At 55.0% G+C, this 15,718-nt stretch overlaps 1 protein-coding gene across 2 annotated transcripts; it reads right to left on the reverse strand.

The window, feature by feature from the left end:
* Positions 1-643: 643 nt before the first annotated feature.
* cers2a (ceramide synthase 2a) lies at positions 644-14,889 on the reverse strand. Of its 2 annotated transcripts, none has more exons than XM_088620647.1 (11): positions 14,348-14,889; positions 8,289-8,462; positions 7,915-8,032; positions 7,434-7,552; positions 6,336-6,393; positions 6,072-6,122; positions 5,674-5,766; positions 5,192-5,320; positions 4,363-4,469; positions 3,892-4,045; positions 644-3,122 (listed from the first exon to the last, which is right to left on the reverse strand). In XM_088620647.1, exons 2-11 carry the CDS (start codon positions 8,459-8,461, stop codon positions 2,955-2,957), a joined length of 1,170 nt encoding a protein of 389 aa, XP_088476773.1. In that variant the 5' UTR covers position 8,462; positions 14,348-14,889; the 3' UTR covers positions 644-2,954. The 2 variants fall into 2 exon arrangements, with proteins under 2 accessions (XP_088476773.1, XP_088476774.1); XM_088620648.1 differs by lacking the exon at positions 14,348-14,889 and adding an exon at positions 14,181-14,307.
* Positions 14,890-15,718: the final 829 nt, after the last annotated feature.

A 15,718-nucleotide genomic window follows, 5' to 3' on the forward strand; every position in this document is an offset into this window, starting at 1 on the left:
TGTGCAGTGAACATACTGTATTGACTGGTTTATTCACTGCGTCCAGTCAGAGGAGTACTGTGGGCTGGGTGTGATCTACTCACTGGAGCTAGTGACAGGAACGTTTGGACTCCTGGTCTCTGTTCCAGAGAGAGACACAGCCCTTCTGTTAATTAGGATATTAATCTCACTGCCAGTCTGGGACAGACAGAGAGCTGTAAAGGAGCCCCAGTCTCACTGTGATCTGTGTCAGTGTAACAGGTAGAGACACAGCCCTTATAGAGTCAGGATATTAATCTCACTGCCAGTCTGGGACAGACAGAGAGCTGTAAAGGAGCCCCAGTCTCACTGTGATCTGTGTCAGTGTTACAGGTAGAGACACAGCCCTCATAGAGTCAGGATATTAATCTCACTGCCAGTCTGGGACAGACAGAGAGCTGTAAAGGACCCCCAGTCTCACTGTGATCTGTGTCTCTTACAGCTGGCGATCTTGCCTTTTAAAAGTCTGAATATTTGCATTACCAAATCTAGCTGAATCCGTGGCTCTAGAAAGCAGCCAGAAGGAGTCATGTTTCATTATTACAGTGGGAAAGATGATTCCCCCAGGCTCGATTTCCTGAGCAGTAACATGGAAACACACTGAAATAAAGGCACCACGCAGCCATGGTCTTCAATCATTATTATTAACATTGTTATTGGCATCATCATAAAAGTTACCCCTCCCCCACAAAAGAACACTACACAATCAAGGTCTGGAGAGGTGCTCCGAGAATCGGAAGAGGAGGAGAGGAGGAAGAGGAGAGCGTGAAGAGACACCCGCACCCTGTTGTGGGTTCGAGAGAAGATTGGGTGAGGTGCTAAGAAGTTCAGAATTCCCACCTACCTGGGCAGCTTGCACTACATGCCCTAATTCGTAAATTAGTGTTCTTCAATGCAGCCTAGGCTGACTCTTCCTACTCCGTTTGAACAGATCGGACGGGTTCATGTGATCTCCTCTACTCGAAATGTACAGTAACTACCACTGTTCTCCTGGTGTAACAGCCCTGGGCCTTCACCACTGGACCAGCTGTCCCCCTGGTGTAACAGCTCTCTGTCTTCACCACTGGACCAGCTGTCCCCCTGGTGTAACAGCTCTCTGTCTTCACCACTGGACCAGCTATCCCCCTGGTGTAACAGCCCTGTGTCTTCACCACTGGTTCAGCTGTCCTCCTGGTATTACAGCCCTGTCTCTTCACCACTGGACCGGCTGTCCTCCTGGTGTAACAGCCCTGTGTCTTCACCACTGGTTCAGCTGTCCTCCTGGTATTACAGCCCTGTCTCTTCACCACTGGACCAGCTGTCCAGGAATATCATGGTTTAACCTTGAAGACAGCTGTATTACAGACAAGGCTGTTTAAATGTAGCTCCTCTGACCACTTCCTTTAGTATTTCAGTGCCACTAACCTGACTACACACACACACAGGTAACAAGGTCACAGTGCAATTCAGTGCTAGCCTGGTCTTTCATATATAGTTTCATTGGCAACATCAGCCACCTTCATATGATTTCTCCACCAAAAATAAATCCCTGAACATCTTAAAACGAAATATACATTTCTAACAACTTTTAAAAAATCCTTTGGCAACCAAATGAAAAAACCTGTGATCCAGGCGTGTGAGGAACTGTCTACCTCTATCTCCTCCCTCCCTCTCTCTCTCCTCTCCAGTGCCTCATCTTCCTCTCTCCCTCACTTCTCTACCCCTCCATCTCTCTCCAGTGCCTCAGCTCCCTCACCTCTCTCTCCCACTGCCTGGGAAGGCCCGGGGGGGGTGGGGTGGTGATGAAGAGGAGAATGAGTCAGGGCTGATGGGAGTGAAGAAGAGGGAGGGAGGATGGAGGCGTGGAACAGATTCGTTAAGGCACTTGATCAAAACCGAATTCAACAGTAACACACAACTGTATTGCACAGAACAACTTGCACAAGTGACAACACTGATGAGAGAGAAACTCTTCAGAATCAATCGGGGGAGCCCAGGGCTGGGGGGTAATTTATCCTGGAGAGAGGGAGAGAGTCGGCCTGCCAGTCAGACTCCCAGTGCACAGCAGTCTGATCCACTCCAGGTTTTACAGTGCTGTCAGTCTGATCCACTCCAGGTTCTACGACCAGTTGCACAGTTCTGAAATTCTACTGCTGAGAACAGAAAAATGAAGCAGCTACACACACACAGTTTTGTAAAACTTTCATGCCACTCAGGAGCCTGAGCCCTGGACACCAGACACGGATCTTCGCGCCCTTGTACCGCCGGCAGTCTTCCGTGGAGACCAGGCCCTTTCCGAATCATCACTCCCCCTGCCTGTCTCTCTCTCCCTCTTTGGATGAAAAAATAGCTCCCAGTTTTTATTTTCTCGCAGATCACCATTTTATAAGGCACACAAGTTTAGCACTAGGCAACGCAGGTAAGTAAAGTGTTAATCAACAGATTGCATTATTTCTGTCCCACCATGAAGAAGAAAAGGGAAAAAAAAAAAGCTCTGGAATTTTCCACCGGAATTTATTTGGAGAGGAATTGTTTATCCACTGGAGGAGAAGTAAAGAATTTTTTTTCGGGTGGGCGGGGGGGGGCGTATTTCAGGACAAGAGCAGGCCACGGAGCTCCGGAGCGAGACCGCCCGAGCCGAGCCCAGGGCAGGCAGCTCTCCTCGCGCAGCGGAGCTGGGGTTCGCCCCCGCCGCGCTCGGCCCGCCCGCCGCCTTCTCGACTGATCGGGACGCTCGGACCTGCTGCACCCATGGGAGGAAATCCGTTTAAAACAAAGAGATGCGATAAAAAGGCAGCGCCCCCCTTCAAGTCCAGGGCCGCGCCCCGTAACTACTGACACCCCGCCTCCCGCGCTGCCCCCCCCCCGCCCGCCCGCCCGCGCTGTGGCGAGGCGCGTCAGGTAGGGGGCGCCGCGCTGCGGGGCGGGGGGCAGGGGGCGGGCGCACACCCACACTCCTATTCGGTCTTGCGGTGGTTGTTGTTGACGGAGGGATGCCCGTTCCTCACGGGACCGTTTTTGGGGGCCTCCTGTGCACCCCAAACTTTCTCCTTCTCCTCCTCCTCCTCCTCCTCCTCTTCCGTGTTATCCGTCTCCTCCCGATCGCTCCTCTCGTCTTCCACACCCTGCCAGAGAACAAATCCCAAAGATTATTTTCTCCCGGATGAACAATCGGACTGTCCTCCTGGGTCGTTTCAAAAGGCTGGCCACAGATGAGGGGACCCCGTTCAGTACTCAGTAACTAATTAATCCAGGGTTCTCACCCAGCTGGTTCCCCAAAAGAAACCAGGGTATCAGCCCTGCTCCGCACTCCCACCACCCTTTGTGCAAAGAAGCACTCCCTGTCCTGACTGCAGGATCTCACCCTGCTGTTTCTTGAAAGAAACCAGGGTATCAGCTGACCAGTCTGTTCCAGCCTCCCACCACCCTTTGTGTAAAGAAGTGCCTCCTGTTCTCAGATTTCAACGCACGCCCCTGTGTATCACCGGCCCCTTGGCACTCGTTTCTGTCCCCAGTGCTAGAGCCCTGTACACCCGTCACACAGCACCACGCCCCGGTTTCTCTTCTCTCTGTCCCCCACTGTGTCTGGAAGACGGAGCCACACAGACCCCTCAGTCTCTCTCAGGAGCAGCTGCTTCAGGCTCAGCGGTTCTCTCCTGATGTCTGCGGGCTGTGTCTCTGCTGCCCGAGTGTCACACTCCTGTCCCCAGTGGGTGTCATCGGCCTGATGCTGGCCCGAATCGGTCCGAGTCTCTTTCAGTCTTCTACAGCGTTTGTCAATTGTCCCGTTGAGGTAGCGTCTCCGAACTCTAGCACAGTGCAGCCAGCCGTAAACCCCTACCCCCTACAGGGCCTGTTCCACCCTACACCAGTCCCTGGTTCCCTTTCCGGTACCTTTCCGGTCAGGAACTTGGCGGCCATGCGCAGGATGAGAGCAGCCCAGAAGATGTGGAGGCACTGCAGGATCAGCAGCAGCCCGTTGAAGAAGTAGTAGCCGAAGAAGGGCGGGTAGAGCTGGACAGGGTACACCCAGGTGCAGTGCAGGATCCTGCGCAGAGAAGAGGGGTACATGTCGGTCACGCCCCAGAACCGGGCGCTCCTCGCTCCATCCGAGCGGCTCGCGCAGCGGCCTCTGGAGAGGAGCCAGGGTACTGGCTTCAACAATCCTACTGGGGGGACCGGGCCGCCTGCTCCAGACTCCCACCACCCTCTGTGTAAAACAACGCGCTGAGCAGCGTCTCGAAATCGCTGCGGCGAATCGGTGAGCGACTCGGCCGCGGGGGCGCTGCGGCGAATCGGTGAACCAATCGTCAAGCGCTGCCGTGGTGCGTGGCGAGCGCGCGAGTCCACAGATCAGACTCTCACCAGAAAGGGAAGATGACGAGCCGTGTGATGATGAAGACCACGGCGAAGACGATGAAGATGGCGTTGCAGGTGTTCTTCCAGCCCGCGTAGTTAAACATCTTCGCTGACTGAGAGAGAGAGAGAGAGAGATGGAGAAACGCACTGAAGGACAGGTTCGACAGTCACAGCTTTCAGGCTCTGAAAAGGCTCGAAGAGGGACCTGCCGCCCAGCTGGTGAGAGAGCGACTGGACTGAAGCAGGAGGAGGAACAGTGGCTCTCTGTGGGAGAGTCTGATGCTCCCCATCACCCACTCACACCTGGCAGGAGCTGCTCACTCACAAATACGGGAGCCAACTCTTATCCAGCAGGAGGAGGAGGAGAGCAGAGGGTTCCGAGAAGCTGCTGGGAGCAAATTACTTAACTAAGTTACTTAAAGTAACCGGGGTGTTTTGGAAACGGAGGTCGTAGTGCAAAGTCTAATCCATTAGCAGATAAGTTACAGCACCAATCAGCTGAGCTTAAGGGATCAGCTAGGGCACAAACAACAGAGAGACAGGAACACTCCAGAACCAGACTGAGAGCTGCCGGTGTACTGCGTTAATCACGACGTCCCTTCACTTGTTCAGTCACAGAATTGCTTCACATTAGAAATGTAGAACCGGTGCTGAAAGGCACTGCAGTGACACGCCGCCTCCACCAGAGGGCAGACCTCAGAAAAGATGACAGTGGCTGCAGTGACACATTGCCTCCACCGGGGGGGGGGTCTTTCTGAAAATAGAAAGCTCACAGGGGAAGAAAGGAAGGGACAGAGAGAGAGAGGGAGACAGATGGACGGGGAGGGAGATGCACCTCTAGGAAGTAGTCTGAGGAGTCGTGGACGAACATGATGAGGGTACCAGCCCGGATGTAGTTGACACACCAGGAGAAACTGATGAGGATGATGGTGGCCACATGGTGAACGATCTGTTCCTTAAAATCCTAGAGGGGGAGGGAGAGAAAGGATGATACAAGAGCAGGAGCAGTACAACACACTAGAGCGCCCCCCTCTGGGAGAGGAGCAGTACAACACACTAGAGCGCCCCCCTCTGGGAGAGGAGCAGTACCGCGCTCTAGAGCGCCCCCCTCTGGGAGAGGAGCAGTACCGCGCTCTAGAGCGCCCCCCTCTGGGAGAGGAGCAGTACCGCGCTCTAGAGCGCCCCCCTCTGGGAGAGGAGCAGTACCGCGCTCTAGAGCGCCCCCCTCTGGGAGAGGAGCAGTACCGCGCTCTAGAGCGCCCCCCTCTGGGAGAGGAGCAGTACAGCAGGCTGCAGCGGGACAGTGTTGTGCCTCACCTTCCTCTTCACGTCCGACGCCACGCTGAACAGCAGGGACCAGTAGAAGCCCAGCTCGATCATGTAGTACCAGTACTGGGAGGGCAGCATGGTCTGGGGGCAGGAAGAGGACAGAGAATTAAACTACAGTTCCCATGAGCCTGAGCAGCCCTGTCTCTGGGGAGCGGACGTCACATCATCCCCGCAGCCAGGGCGCCCCCCCGCACAGTCCGACCCCACACCCTGCGGTGCTGAGGTGTTTCAGCCTGCTCCACAGTGTGCTCGGTGTTGTGTCTCACACAAGGTCCGGGCCTGGCTCGCCGCAAGGAAGAGGCTCGAGGCCCCTGTGTCTCCAGACACAGAACCGAGCCGCCAGCGGACCTGTCCAGCTGGGGTGAAGATGCAGGAGGTCAACGTACCAGCGTGGGGAACCCTTTCCAGACTTCATTCAGGTCATAGAACCAGGGTTTCTGAGAGGGAGAGAGAGGGAGAGACATGACTTGCTGGCATGCGATGGAGAAAGAGAGGAGCAGAGAGAGAGACAGGAGCAGAGAGGGAGGGGAGGGAGAGAGAGAGACAAGAGCAGAGAGGGAGGGGAGGGAGAGAGAGAGACAGGAGCAGAGAGGGAGGGGAGGGAGAGAGAGAGACAGGTTAGAGGTGGACGAGAGGCGGGAGGTACTCACATCAATCAAGGCCCCCAGGCCAGCAATGAAAGCAAGAAGGTAAAAGGTAAATCTCCAGCTGAAAGAGAATCAGAGCCTCCAGAGAATTAGACACTCCAGATACACAACAGACAACACACTCACCATCTCACAACACAACTACAACCAGATGCACCTAGCATGGCCTGGGCTAACTCCACAGGCCTGTCTGTGGGTTCAAACACACAGGGAGAGAGGAGAAGGACAGGGACCCAGGAAAACAGAGGGGGACAAACACAGGGAGAGAGAGGCACAGGGACACAGGGAGAGAGAGAGGCAAGGAGAGAGAGGCACAGGGACACAGGGAGAGAAGGAGGAGGGAGAGAGGCACAGGGACACAGGGAGAGAAGGAGGAGGGAGAGAGGCACAGGGACACAGGGAGAGAGAGGCACAGGGACACAGGGAGAGAAGGAGGAGGGAGAGAGAGGCACAGGGACACAGGGAGAGAAGGAGGAGGGAGAGAGAGGCATAGGGACACAGGGAGAGAGAGGCACAGGGACACTGGGAGAGAAGGAGGAGGGAGAGAGAGGCACAGGGACACTGGGAGAGAAGGAGGAGGGAGAGAGAGGCACAGGGACAGGGAGAGAAGGAGGAGGGAGAGAGAGGCACAGGGACACAGGGAGAGAAGGAGGAGGGAGAGAGAGGCACAGGGACAGGGAGAGAAGGAGGAGGGAGAGAGAGGCATAGGGACACAGGGAGAGAAGGAGGAGGGAGAGAGGCACAGGGACAGGGAGAGAAGGAGGAGGGATAGGGTGGGATAGCTGTTATTTCTGTTTGAACAGAGAGCCTGTTGTTCATCAAACAGAAGCCCATTTTCCTGACTGCAGCTATTCTGTCATCCTGCACTACAGTGACACACATGCAGACACTGGGCTCAAACTGCTGTGTTGTGTGCTGTTGTGCAAGTGTGTGTCACACTGGGCTCACACTTCTGTTGTGTGCTGTTGTGTGGGTGTGTGACACACTGAGCTCACACTCCTGTGTTGTGTGCTGTTGTGCGGGTGTGTGACACACTGAGCTCACACTCCTGTGTTGTGTGCTGTTGTGTGCTGTTGTGCGGGTGTGCGTGCAAGTGTGTACCTGGCCTCTCTGAACTTCTTGAGCAGGTTGGGCCGATCCTGGTTCCTCCGGCGACGGAACCAGCGCTGGGCCTGTCGCACTGACCAGCCCGTCTGCTGAGACAGAGTCTCCACTTCACTCTGAGAGAGAGAGAGACAGGGGAGATCACTCCACCCCCCAACAGGAAGAGCAGGCCCAGGGGCCAGACCCCTCAGGTGCAGGAGGCAGGAGGCCTGTCCGGGCCAACGCCCCGCTCCGGCTGGGGGTCAGGCGCCTGGGCCTCTCTGGAGCCCAGGGGGACAAGGCCAACTGCACATCTTTACACAAAGAGTGGGGGGAGTCTGGAACAAGCAGTCCAGCCGTGTTGCTGAAGGCGATATCTGGTCTTAGTACCCGATCCTCAGAGCTACAGGCTACTAGCCAGTGCCCTTCATGAGCGAATGTCCAGGTCTGAGAGAGGGGCCTGCTCTGCCCCCCACGCACCCTGTAGGGGTGCACTGACCTGTGTGGGGTGCTTGGAGCTGCTCCTGTAGAAGGACTCCAGCACCGCGTTGGGCGTCGCCCTCAGCCTCACCCTCTCTCGGACGCTCAGGAGACGAGCGAGCGGAGTCCCCACGAACCTGAGACACACGGACACACGGAGACACAGTCAGCCAGGATGCCTGCAGGAGCCACTCCAGGTTTACACTGGTGTCGATCAGACTCCCAGTGCACAGCAGCCTGATCCACTCCAGGTTTTACAGTGCTGTCAGTCAGACTCCCAGTGCACAGCAGTCTGATCCACTCCAGGTTTTACAGTGCTGTCAGTCAGACTCCCAGTGCACAGCGGTCTGATCCAGTCCACAGTGTCTCCGTTTCATGGGCAGTGACACTCACCGCTCAAAGAGCTGTCTGATGACCAGAAAGAGCAGGGCCAGGGGGATGGTGACCCAGAGATCACTGGTCTTGGCATAGACACGGCCATCCCGGTCCTCCAGGTCAGACCAGGTCAGATTATAGGGCAGCCACAGCCGGTCCCACCAGAACCACTCGTACACTGTATGAAGCATCCTGGGACAAAGACAGAGAGGGTAATACATTCACTGCACTGAGAGAGAGAGGTTCATACAGACACACTGACTGACTGGACACTCCAGTACATTAACACTGCACTGAGAGAGAGGGGTTCATACACACACTGACTGACTGGACACTCCAGTACATTAACACTGCACTGAGAGAGAGGGGTTCATACAGACACACTGACTGACTGGACACTCCAGTACATTAACACTGCACTGAGAGAGAGGGGTTCATACAGACACACTGACTGACTGGACACTCCAGTACATTAACACTGCACTGAGAGAGAGGGGTTCATACAGACACACTGACTGACTGGACACTCCAGTACATTAACACTGCACTGAGAGAGAGGGGTTCATACAGACACACTGACTGACTGGACACTCCAGTACATTAACACTGCACTGAGAGAGAGGGGTTCATACAGACACACTGACTGACTGGACACTCCCGTACATTAACACTGCACTGAGAGAGAGGGGTTCATACAGACACACTGACTGGACACTCCAGTACATTAACACTGCACTGAGAGAGAGGGGTTCATACAGACACACTGACTGACTGGACACTCCAGTACATTAACACTGCACTGAGAGAGAGGGGTTAATACAGACACACTGACTGGACACTCCAGTACATTAACACTGCACTGAGAGAGAGGGGTTCATACAGACACACTGACTGACTGGACACTCCAGTACATTAACACTGCACTGAGAGAGAGGGGTTAATACAGACACACTGACTGGACACTCCAGTACATTAACGCGCTGCACTGAGAGAGAGGAGGGGGGAAGAGATGACTCAGATCCTGTGAGTGTTCAATCCACACATGTCTGGAATGATGCCCTGCCCAGTAATCTCTCTGTCCCACCCTCCCCACCTTACTGGTCTTTAAACCGATCAAATCCAGCTGATGTCATTCGATCACTCGAGAGCTCTGGACCCCAGGGGGGCGAGTGGGAGCCCAGAGAGAACAGCAGGGGCTCAGGACCCCCACACACACACCCAGAGCAGACAGGGCTCTGTGCCCCAGACCCAGAGACGGCCCTGCCAAGACTCACAGAGAGCAGATGGACTCTGATCGGACAGCTTCCAACAAGGCAGAGAGAGGCAGCACTGCGCACGCCACACACCAACACCGAATACACACTCACACACTGAACACAGTTACAAACACTGACACATACCCACTGAACACACACTGACACCGAATACACTGAACACAGTTACAAACACTGACACACTCAAACACTGAACAGTCACAAACACTGAAACATACCCACTGAACACACACACACACTGACACAGTCACACACCCACTGAACACAGTCACACACCCACTGAAAACACGCTTGCGTATCCAGATAATTACACACTGAACACACTCATACACACTGAACAGCTTCCAACAGAACAGAGGCCTCACTGCAGACGCCAAGACACACAACCACACACAGACACTGACCCACACTGGGGATTGTGTGTTCAGTGTGCGTCTAACAATCACGCACAGACACTGACACACCATCGTACACTCACACACCCACTGATACACACATACTGAACACACAATCCTAACAAACTGACCCACAATCAGACACACAGACACTCACACCTAAAAGACTGAAAGATGCAGCCGTCCCACACACAGAGACCTCCACCGAGAACCACACCATTAAAGACAGAGCTGTGACCCCAGGACGCCAGGCGACAGGACATGTGTGGGGCGACAGGCCTGTAATCAAGCACCACAGGCCAGATGGGGCTCCAGACAACCCCCAATTAAGTGGGGCTACAGTAGGCATGGGGGGTCACCAACCACAGGCATAGGGCAATTAGAGGGGATTGTGGTTTACATGCAACTTCAAACGATCCTTAGAACTGTAATACAACTGTCACTGTACAGACACTCAGTCCAGCTCCTCTGTATCTTCACATGAACACTCCTTCATCATCATCAGAGCTGGAGAGTCACTGTACAGACACTCAGTCCAGCTCCTCTGTATCTTCACATGAACACTCCTTCATCATCATCAGAGCTGTAGAGTCACTGTACAGACACTCAGTCCAGCTCCTCTGTATCTTCACATGAACACTCCTTCATCATCATCAGAGCTGGAGAGTCACTGTACAGACACTCAGTCCAGCTCCTCTGTATCTTCACATGAACACTCCTTCATCATCATCAGAGCTGGAGAGTCACTGTACAGACATTCAGTCCAGCTCCTCTGTATCTTCACATGAACACTCCTTCATCATCATCAGAGCTGGAGAGTCACTGTAGAGACACTCAGTCCAGCTCCTCTGTATCTTCACATGAACACTCCTTCATCATCATCAGAGCTGGAGAGTCACTGTACAGACACTCAGTCCAGCTCCTCTGTATCTTCACATGAACACTCCTTCATCATCATCAGAGCTGGAGAGTCACTGTACAGACACTCAGTCCAGCTCCTCTGTATCTTCACATGAACACTCCTTCATCATCATCAGAGCTGGAGAGTCACTGTAGAGACACTCAGTCCAGCTCCTCTGTATCTTCACATGAACACTCCTTCATCATCATCAGAGCTGGAGAGTCACTGTACAGACACTCAGTCCAGCTCCTCTGTATCTTCACATGAACACTCCTTCATCATCATCAGAGCTGGAGAGTCACTGTAGAGACACTCAGTCCAGCTCCTCTGTATCTTCACATGAACACTCCTTCATCATCATCAGAGCTGGAGAGTCACTGTAAAGACACTCGGTCCACAATGTTCTCTTACAGGACAGGATTGTGAAAAAAAAATTAAACTTCCTCTGTCCCGTCTCCTGCTCCAATCCCTCTCCTTCATCTCCTGCTCTAATCCTGATTCCTCCCTCTCCATCCAGCACTCTCCGTTTCCCTGTCCTGCGTCAGCTCTCCCTCAGATTTTCCGAAGGAGAACTGAAGAGTCAACACTGCCCCTGGATGACGGCCCTGACTGGGAGAAAAACCACGGAGCACTGCGGAGCACGGCGCCCCCCAGCTCCTGTCCTCGCCCCAGCGCTAATTGTCCTTCTTGCTCATCGCTTCTCCAGAGCACAGACTCAGCTCCTCACCACCAGCAAACAGCAAACCCAGCCCAGGAGCAGAGACCTGCAGGCCAGGCCTGCTCATCCCACCATCCAGGCGAACCAACGTGTTCAGAGTGTCTGGAATTGGAAAATTGTCCTAGTTTCCCCTAATTTCACTGCATTTCTACCTGTACCTCACCTTATTTTACAGGGCTTTACCTCACTGTACCCTGCTTTTAGCCTGATCTCACTGGGCTTTACTGAACTGCACTGTGTTTTTACCCTGATCTCACTGGGCTGTACTGCACTGGACTGTGCTTTTAACCTGATCTCACTGGGCTTTACTGAACTGCACTGCGTTTTTACCCTGATCTCACTGGGCTGTACTGCACTGCACTGCACTGCGTTTTTACGCTGATCTCACTGGGCTGTACTGCACTGGACTGTGCTTTTACCCCGATCTCACTGGGCCGTACTGCACTGGACTGTGCTTTTACCCTGATCTCACTGGGCTGTACTGCACTGGACTGTGCTTTTACCCCGATCTCACTGGGCTGTACTGCACTGTACTGTGTTTTTACCCCGATCTCACTGGGCTGTACTGTGCTTTTACCCTGATCTCACTGGGCACTGGACTGCAGAGAGGTGCTCTGTACAGTCCTGCTCTTGCTCGGGTGGGGATCCCCTCCAGAGCTCCCCAGGGATCAGCTGTGGACAGTCAGCTCAGCACCGGTGCAAATGCATGGTGCCAGACCACCACGCCTACAGTTTCACAACAGCCTTCATGCTCTTGTGATGCAATCGCTGCAGTGAAGGTTTTGCAAGGTTGCATGCCTGTGTGTCATAGTATGACATTACAGTGACTTACTCCCTTCAGCAGCTCCTGCGCCTCACTGCAGACTCCTGAGCACACTGCCAATTACCTCACCCCCTCCCCTTCACTCCTGCACAATTACTGCACCTGCTAGAGCTGTACCCCTATAGCAGCACCCCCTATAGAACCCTGCTGCGTACAGGGCGCTGACTCAGGGATCTGTACCCCTATAGCAGCACTCCCCTATAGAATCCTGCTGTGAACTGGACGCTGACCTGAAGCTGTACCCCTATAGCAGCACTCCCCTATAGAACCCTGCTGCGTACAGGGCGCTGACTCAGGGATCTGTACCCCTATAGCAGCACCCCCTATAGAACCCTGCTGCGAACTGGACGCTGACTCAGGGATCTGTACCCCTATAGCAGCACTCCCCTATAGAACCCTGCTGTGAACTGGATGCTGACCTGAAGCTGTACCCCTATAGCAGCACTCCCCTATAGAACCCTGCTGCCTACAGGGCGCTGACTCAGGGATCTGTACCCCTATAGCAGCACTCCCCTATAGAACCCCTATAGTAGTAGCTTATAAATCAGTGTAAACAGTGTAAATCAACACTCAACACGGTCTTCAAAAGCAAACGTGCAAAGTCCAGTTTGCACAATTAACCCTCCCCCCGCCAAAATATTCACCTTTCTTACCCCGTGTTGCACGAAGGCGATATAATAGGAACCCGGGACCGATTCGCTGCGACCCCGGCATCTGTATCACTATCTCACTGTATCAGTGCATCTGGATCACTATCTCACTGTATCACTATTCAATTCAATTCAAGGTGCTTTATCAGCATGACCGATGGGTACAATCAGTGTTGCCAAAGCAAATAAAAATAATAAAATTCACATGGAACAAAACAAAAAATAACTAAAATCTACAGACATTTTACAACAAAGACATATCATACAATATTTACATATGCTGCAGACAGATGGAGCATTATTGGGACTGTTTCACTGCATCTGTATCACTGTCTCACTGCATCTGTCTCACTGTCTCACTATCTCACTGTTTCACTGTATCTGTCTCACTGTCTCACTATCTCACTGTATCTGTCTCACTGTCTCACTATCTCACTGTATCTGTATCACTATCTCACTGTTCACTGCATCACTGAATCACAAGGAGACCCTGCGGCTACACAGTAAGAAACGCCGCCAGAGCGAGAGCGCAGCTACGAGCCGCTTGTTGGCCTAGAAACCAGTCTTTCAAGCCGAGAGACCGGGGGCCCCCGCAGGGCTCACCTCCCTCTGCTGGCCCGGGATACAGCATAGCGGACCCGCCCGCTAACCGGAGGGAGGGGGGGTTCCTCTGGATTCAGGGGCGTGAGGGGGACCCCGCTTCGCTGCCGGGAGAGCCCCCCCCCCAAAGGGACGCTTCGTGCCGGACTGAAGGAGAGGGACAGCCCCGTGTCTGGTGAGCTACACGTCACGGCTCCCGTCTCTCCTCTAGTGACGGGGGCCCGGGCTCGCGGAGACACCCAGGGGATCCCCGCTACTCCCCGGGGGTCGGGGGCACACAGACACCCCGGCGTCCTCGCTGCAGCCTCCAGCCGGGGCTGGACACGCGTCTGGCGGGGGTTTACTCCCGGGAGAGCCCGCACACGGACCTGCTCTTGCGCCCACGTCCCGCACGTCCGTAACCTTACACAGCCGAGAGTGAACGCAGCTGCCCACGCCCCGTGACTGCCCACCGGGCACCGGCGCGACCCGAGACGCCCGGATGACGAGTGAAACAGCCCTTCCGTGCCCACGCACGACCCCTCCGGCTCTCACAGGCAGCGCCGTTACCTCAGGGCGCCGGGCGGAACAGCGGAACAGCCGACCCTCGACAACAACAACAACAAGGCGTGCTCCGAGCGCTCGCGCCGGCTCGCGCGGGTGCGTGTGCGCGAGCCGGCCCGGGGTCGGACCCGCTGCGCGTGAGCCAGGGAGGAAGATGGCACCGCCGTACTCACGTGTCGGCTTCCGCGCGGAGGAGAGCCAGCAGGAAGGCGAGCTCGCGAGGCGGCTTTCACGGGGCGGCGGAAGGGGGGGGGGCGGTCAGTACGTCGGGGACTGAAGATCCACCACAGGCCCTCGGCCGCGCACGGTCATGTTCCGGTCCAATCCGGCGGGTTCGGCTCGGGAATTGAGCACGCAGCGGCGGGCAGGACTTTGCCCCTCTCTCCGGAATCTCAGTCTGTTTTTTTCTGTTTCGCCGTTTCCGGTGGTTTTGCCCTCGTTCACTTCAGCTCTCCTCCTCCTCCTCTCTCTCCTCCCCACCCCCCGAGACGCCGAGAGAAGCCCGCTAGTCTCCGGGCTCGCCCCACGCGGGCCCGCCGGCTGGTCACGCGATGCGGCTGAGAGCGGAGCGAGACCCCCAGGCCCCTCCTCGCGGTCCTCGCTGTGTCCCCGAAGAGCAGCTCGCGGTTCCGGTGCGCGACGCGTTGCGGGAGCAGAGACCGACTGAGCGAGAGGGAGGGCGCGCCGGAGGGAGGGTGCTGTAACAGCGGTGACGTTGCCGTGTAGCGGGCCCGTCTGCCTCCCCCCCCCCCTCTCTCTCTCTCCCTCCCTCCCTCTCTCCATCCTCCCTCTCTCTCCGGCTCGCCTGCTCTGTGGTTTTGGCACAGTCCTGCGAGGAAGCCTTGAGCAAATATTTAATACATACAATACATCATCCAGTGCGCTCCTCGCCGCCTGCTTTTCTTCCTAGCAGCGCGGACACATTGAAAGAGAATCTCGGCCATCCTCAATCACACTCCCTCCCAGTACAGTGACCGTGTGGTCAGTCCAGTGCAGTGACCGTGTGGTCAGTCACAGTGTAGTCCAGTGCAGTGACAGTGTGGTCAGTCACAGTGCAGTCCAGTGCAGTGACAGTGTGGTCAGTCACAGTGTAGTCCAGTGCAGTGACAGTGTGGTCAGTCACAGTGTAGTCCAGTGCAGTGACAGTGTGGTCAGTCACAGTGCAGTCCAGTGCAGTGACAGTGTGGTCAGACACAGGGCAGTCCAGTGCAGTGACAGTGTGGTCAGACACAGTGCAGTCCAGTGCAGTAACAGTGTGGTCAGTTAGAATAATATACCCTGGGTGTTTCTTTCTGTTAGGCTCGAGGCAGCTGGCCGTGTGTCAGTTCTTTAATGACTCCGTGGAGAAGTGTCTGGGGGTGTCTGGGGGTGTCTGCAGCGCGCCGGTGGTCCAGGGGCTGTGGTTGGGTGACCCCCTCTGTGTCTCTGGGGTGTTTGGCAGCAGCTGTGTGTGGGGTGTCATCTGTAATCTATTATCCTTACCCTGGGGGACATTGTGAGAGTCACTGTACAGACACTCAGTCCAGCTCCTCTGTATCTTCACA

This window comes from Lepisosteus platostomus, chromosome 26, assembly GCF_059453375.1.
Source record: "Lepisosteus platostomus isolate fLepPlt1 chromosome 26, fLepPlt1.hap1, whole genome shotgun sequence".
Classification (NCBI taxonomy): domain Eukaryota; kingdom Metazoa; phylum Chordata; class Actinopteri; order Semionotiformes; family Lepisosteidae; genus Lepisosteus; species Lepisosteus platostomus.

What these genes read in the sequence shown, in the direction of transcription:
- cers2a (XM_088620647.1), bottom strand. Translation starts at nt 8,461, where the DNA reads ATGCTTCATACAGTGTACGAGTGGTTCTGGTGGGACCGGCTGTGGCTG. An exon ending in ATCAGACAGCTCTTTGAGCG is followed by an intron (nt 8,033 to 8,288) that starts GTGAGTGTCACT and finishes CGTGTGTCTCAG; the next exon opens with GTTCGTGGGGACTCCGCTCG. An exon ending in GGAAAGGGTTCCCCACGCTG is followed by an intron (nt 5,767 to 6,071) that starts GTACGTTGACCT and finishes TCCTGCCCCCAG; the next exon opens with ACCATGCTGCCCTCCCAGTA.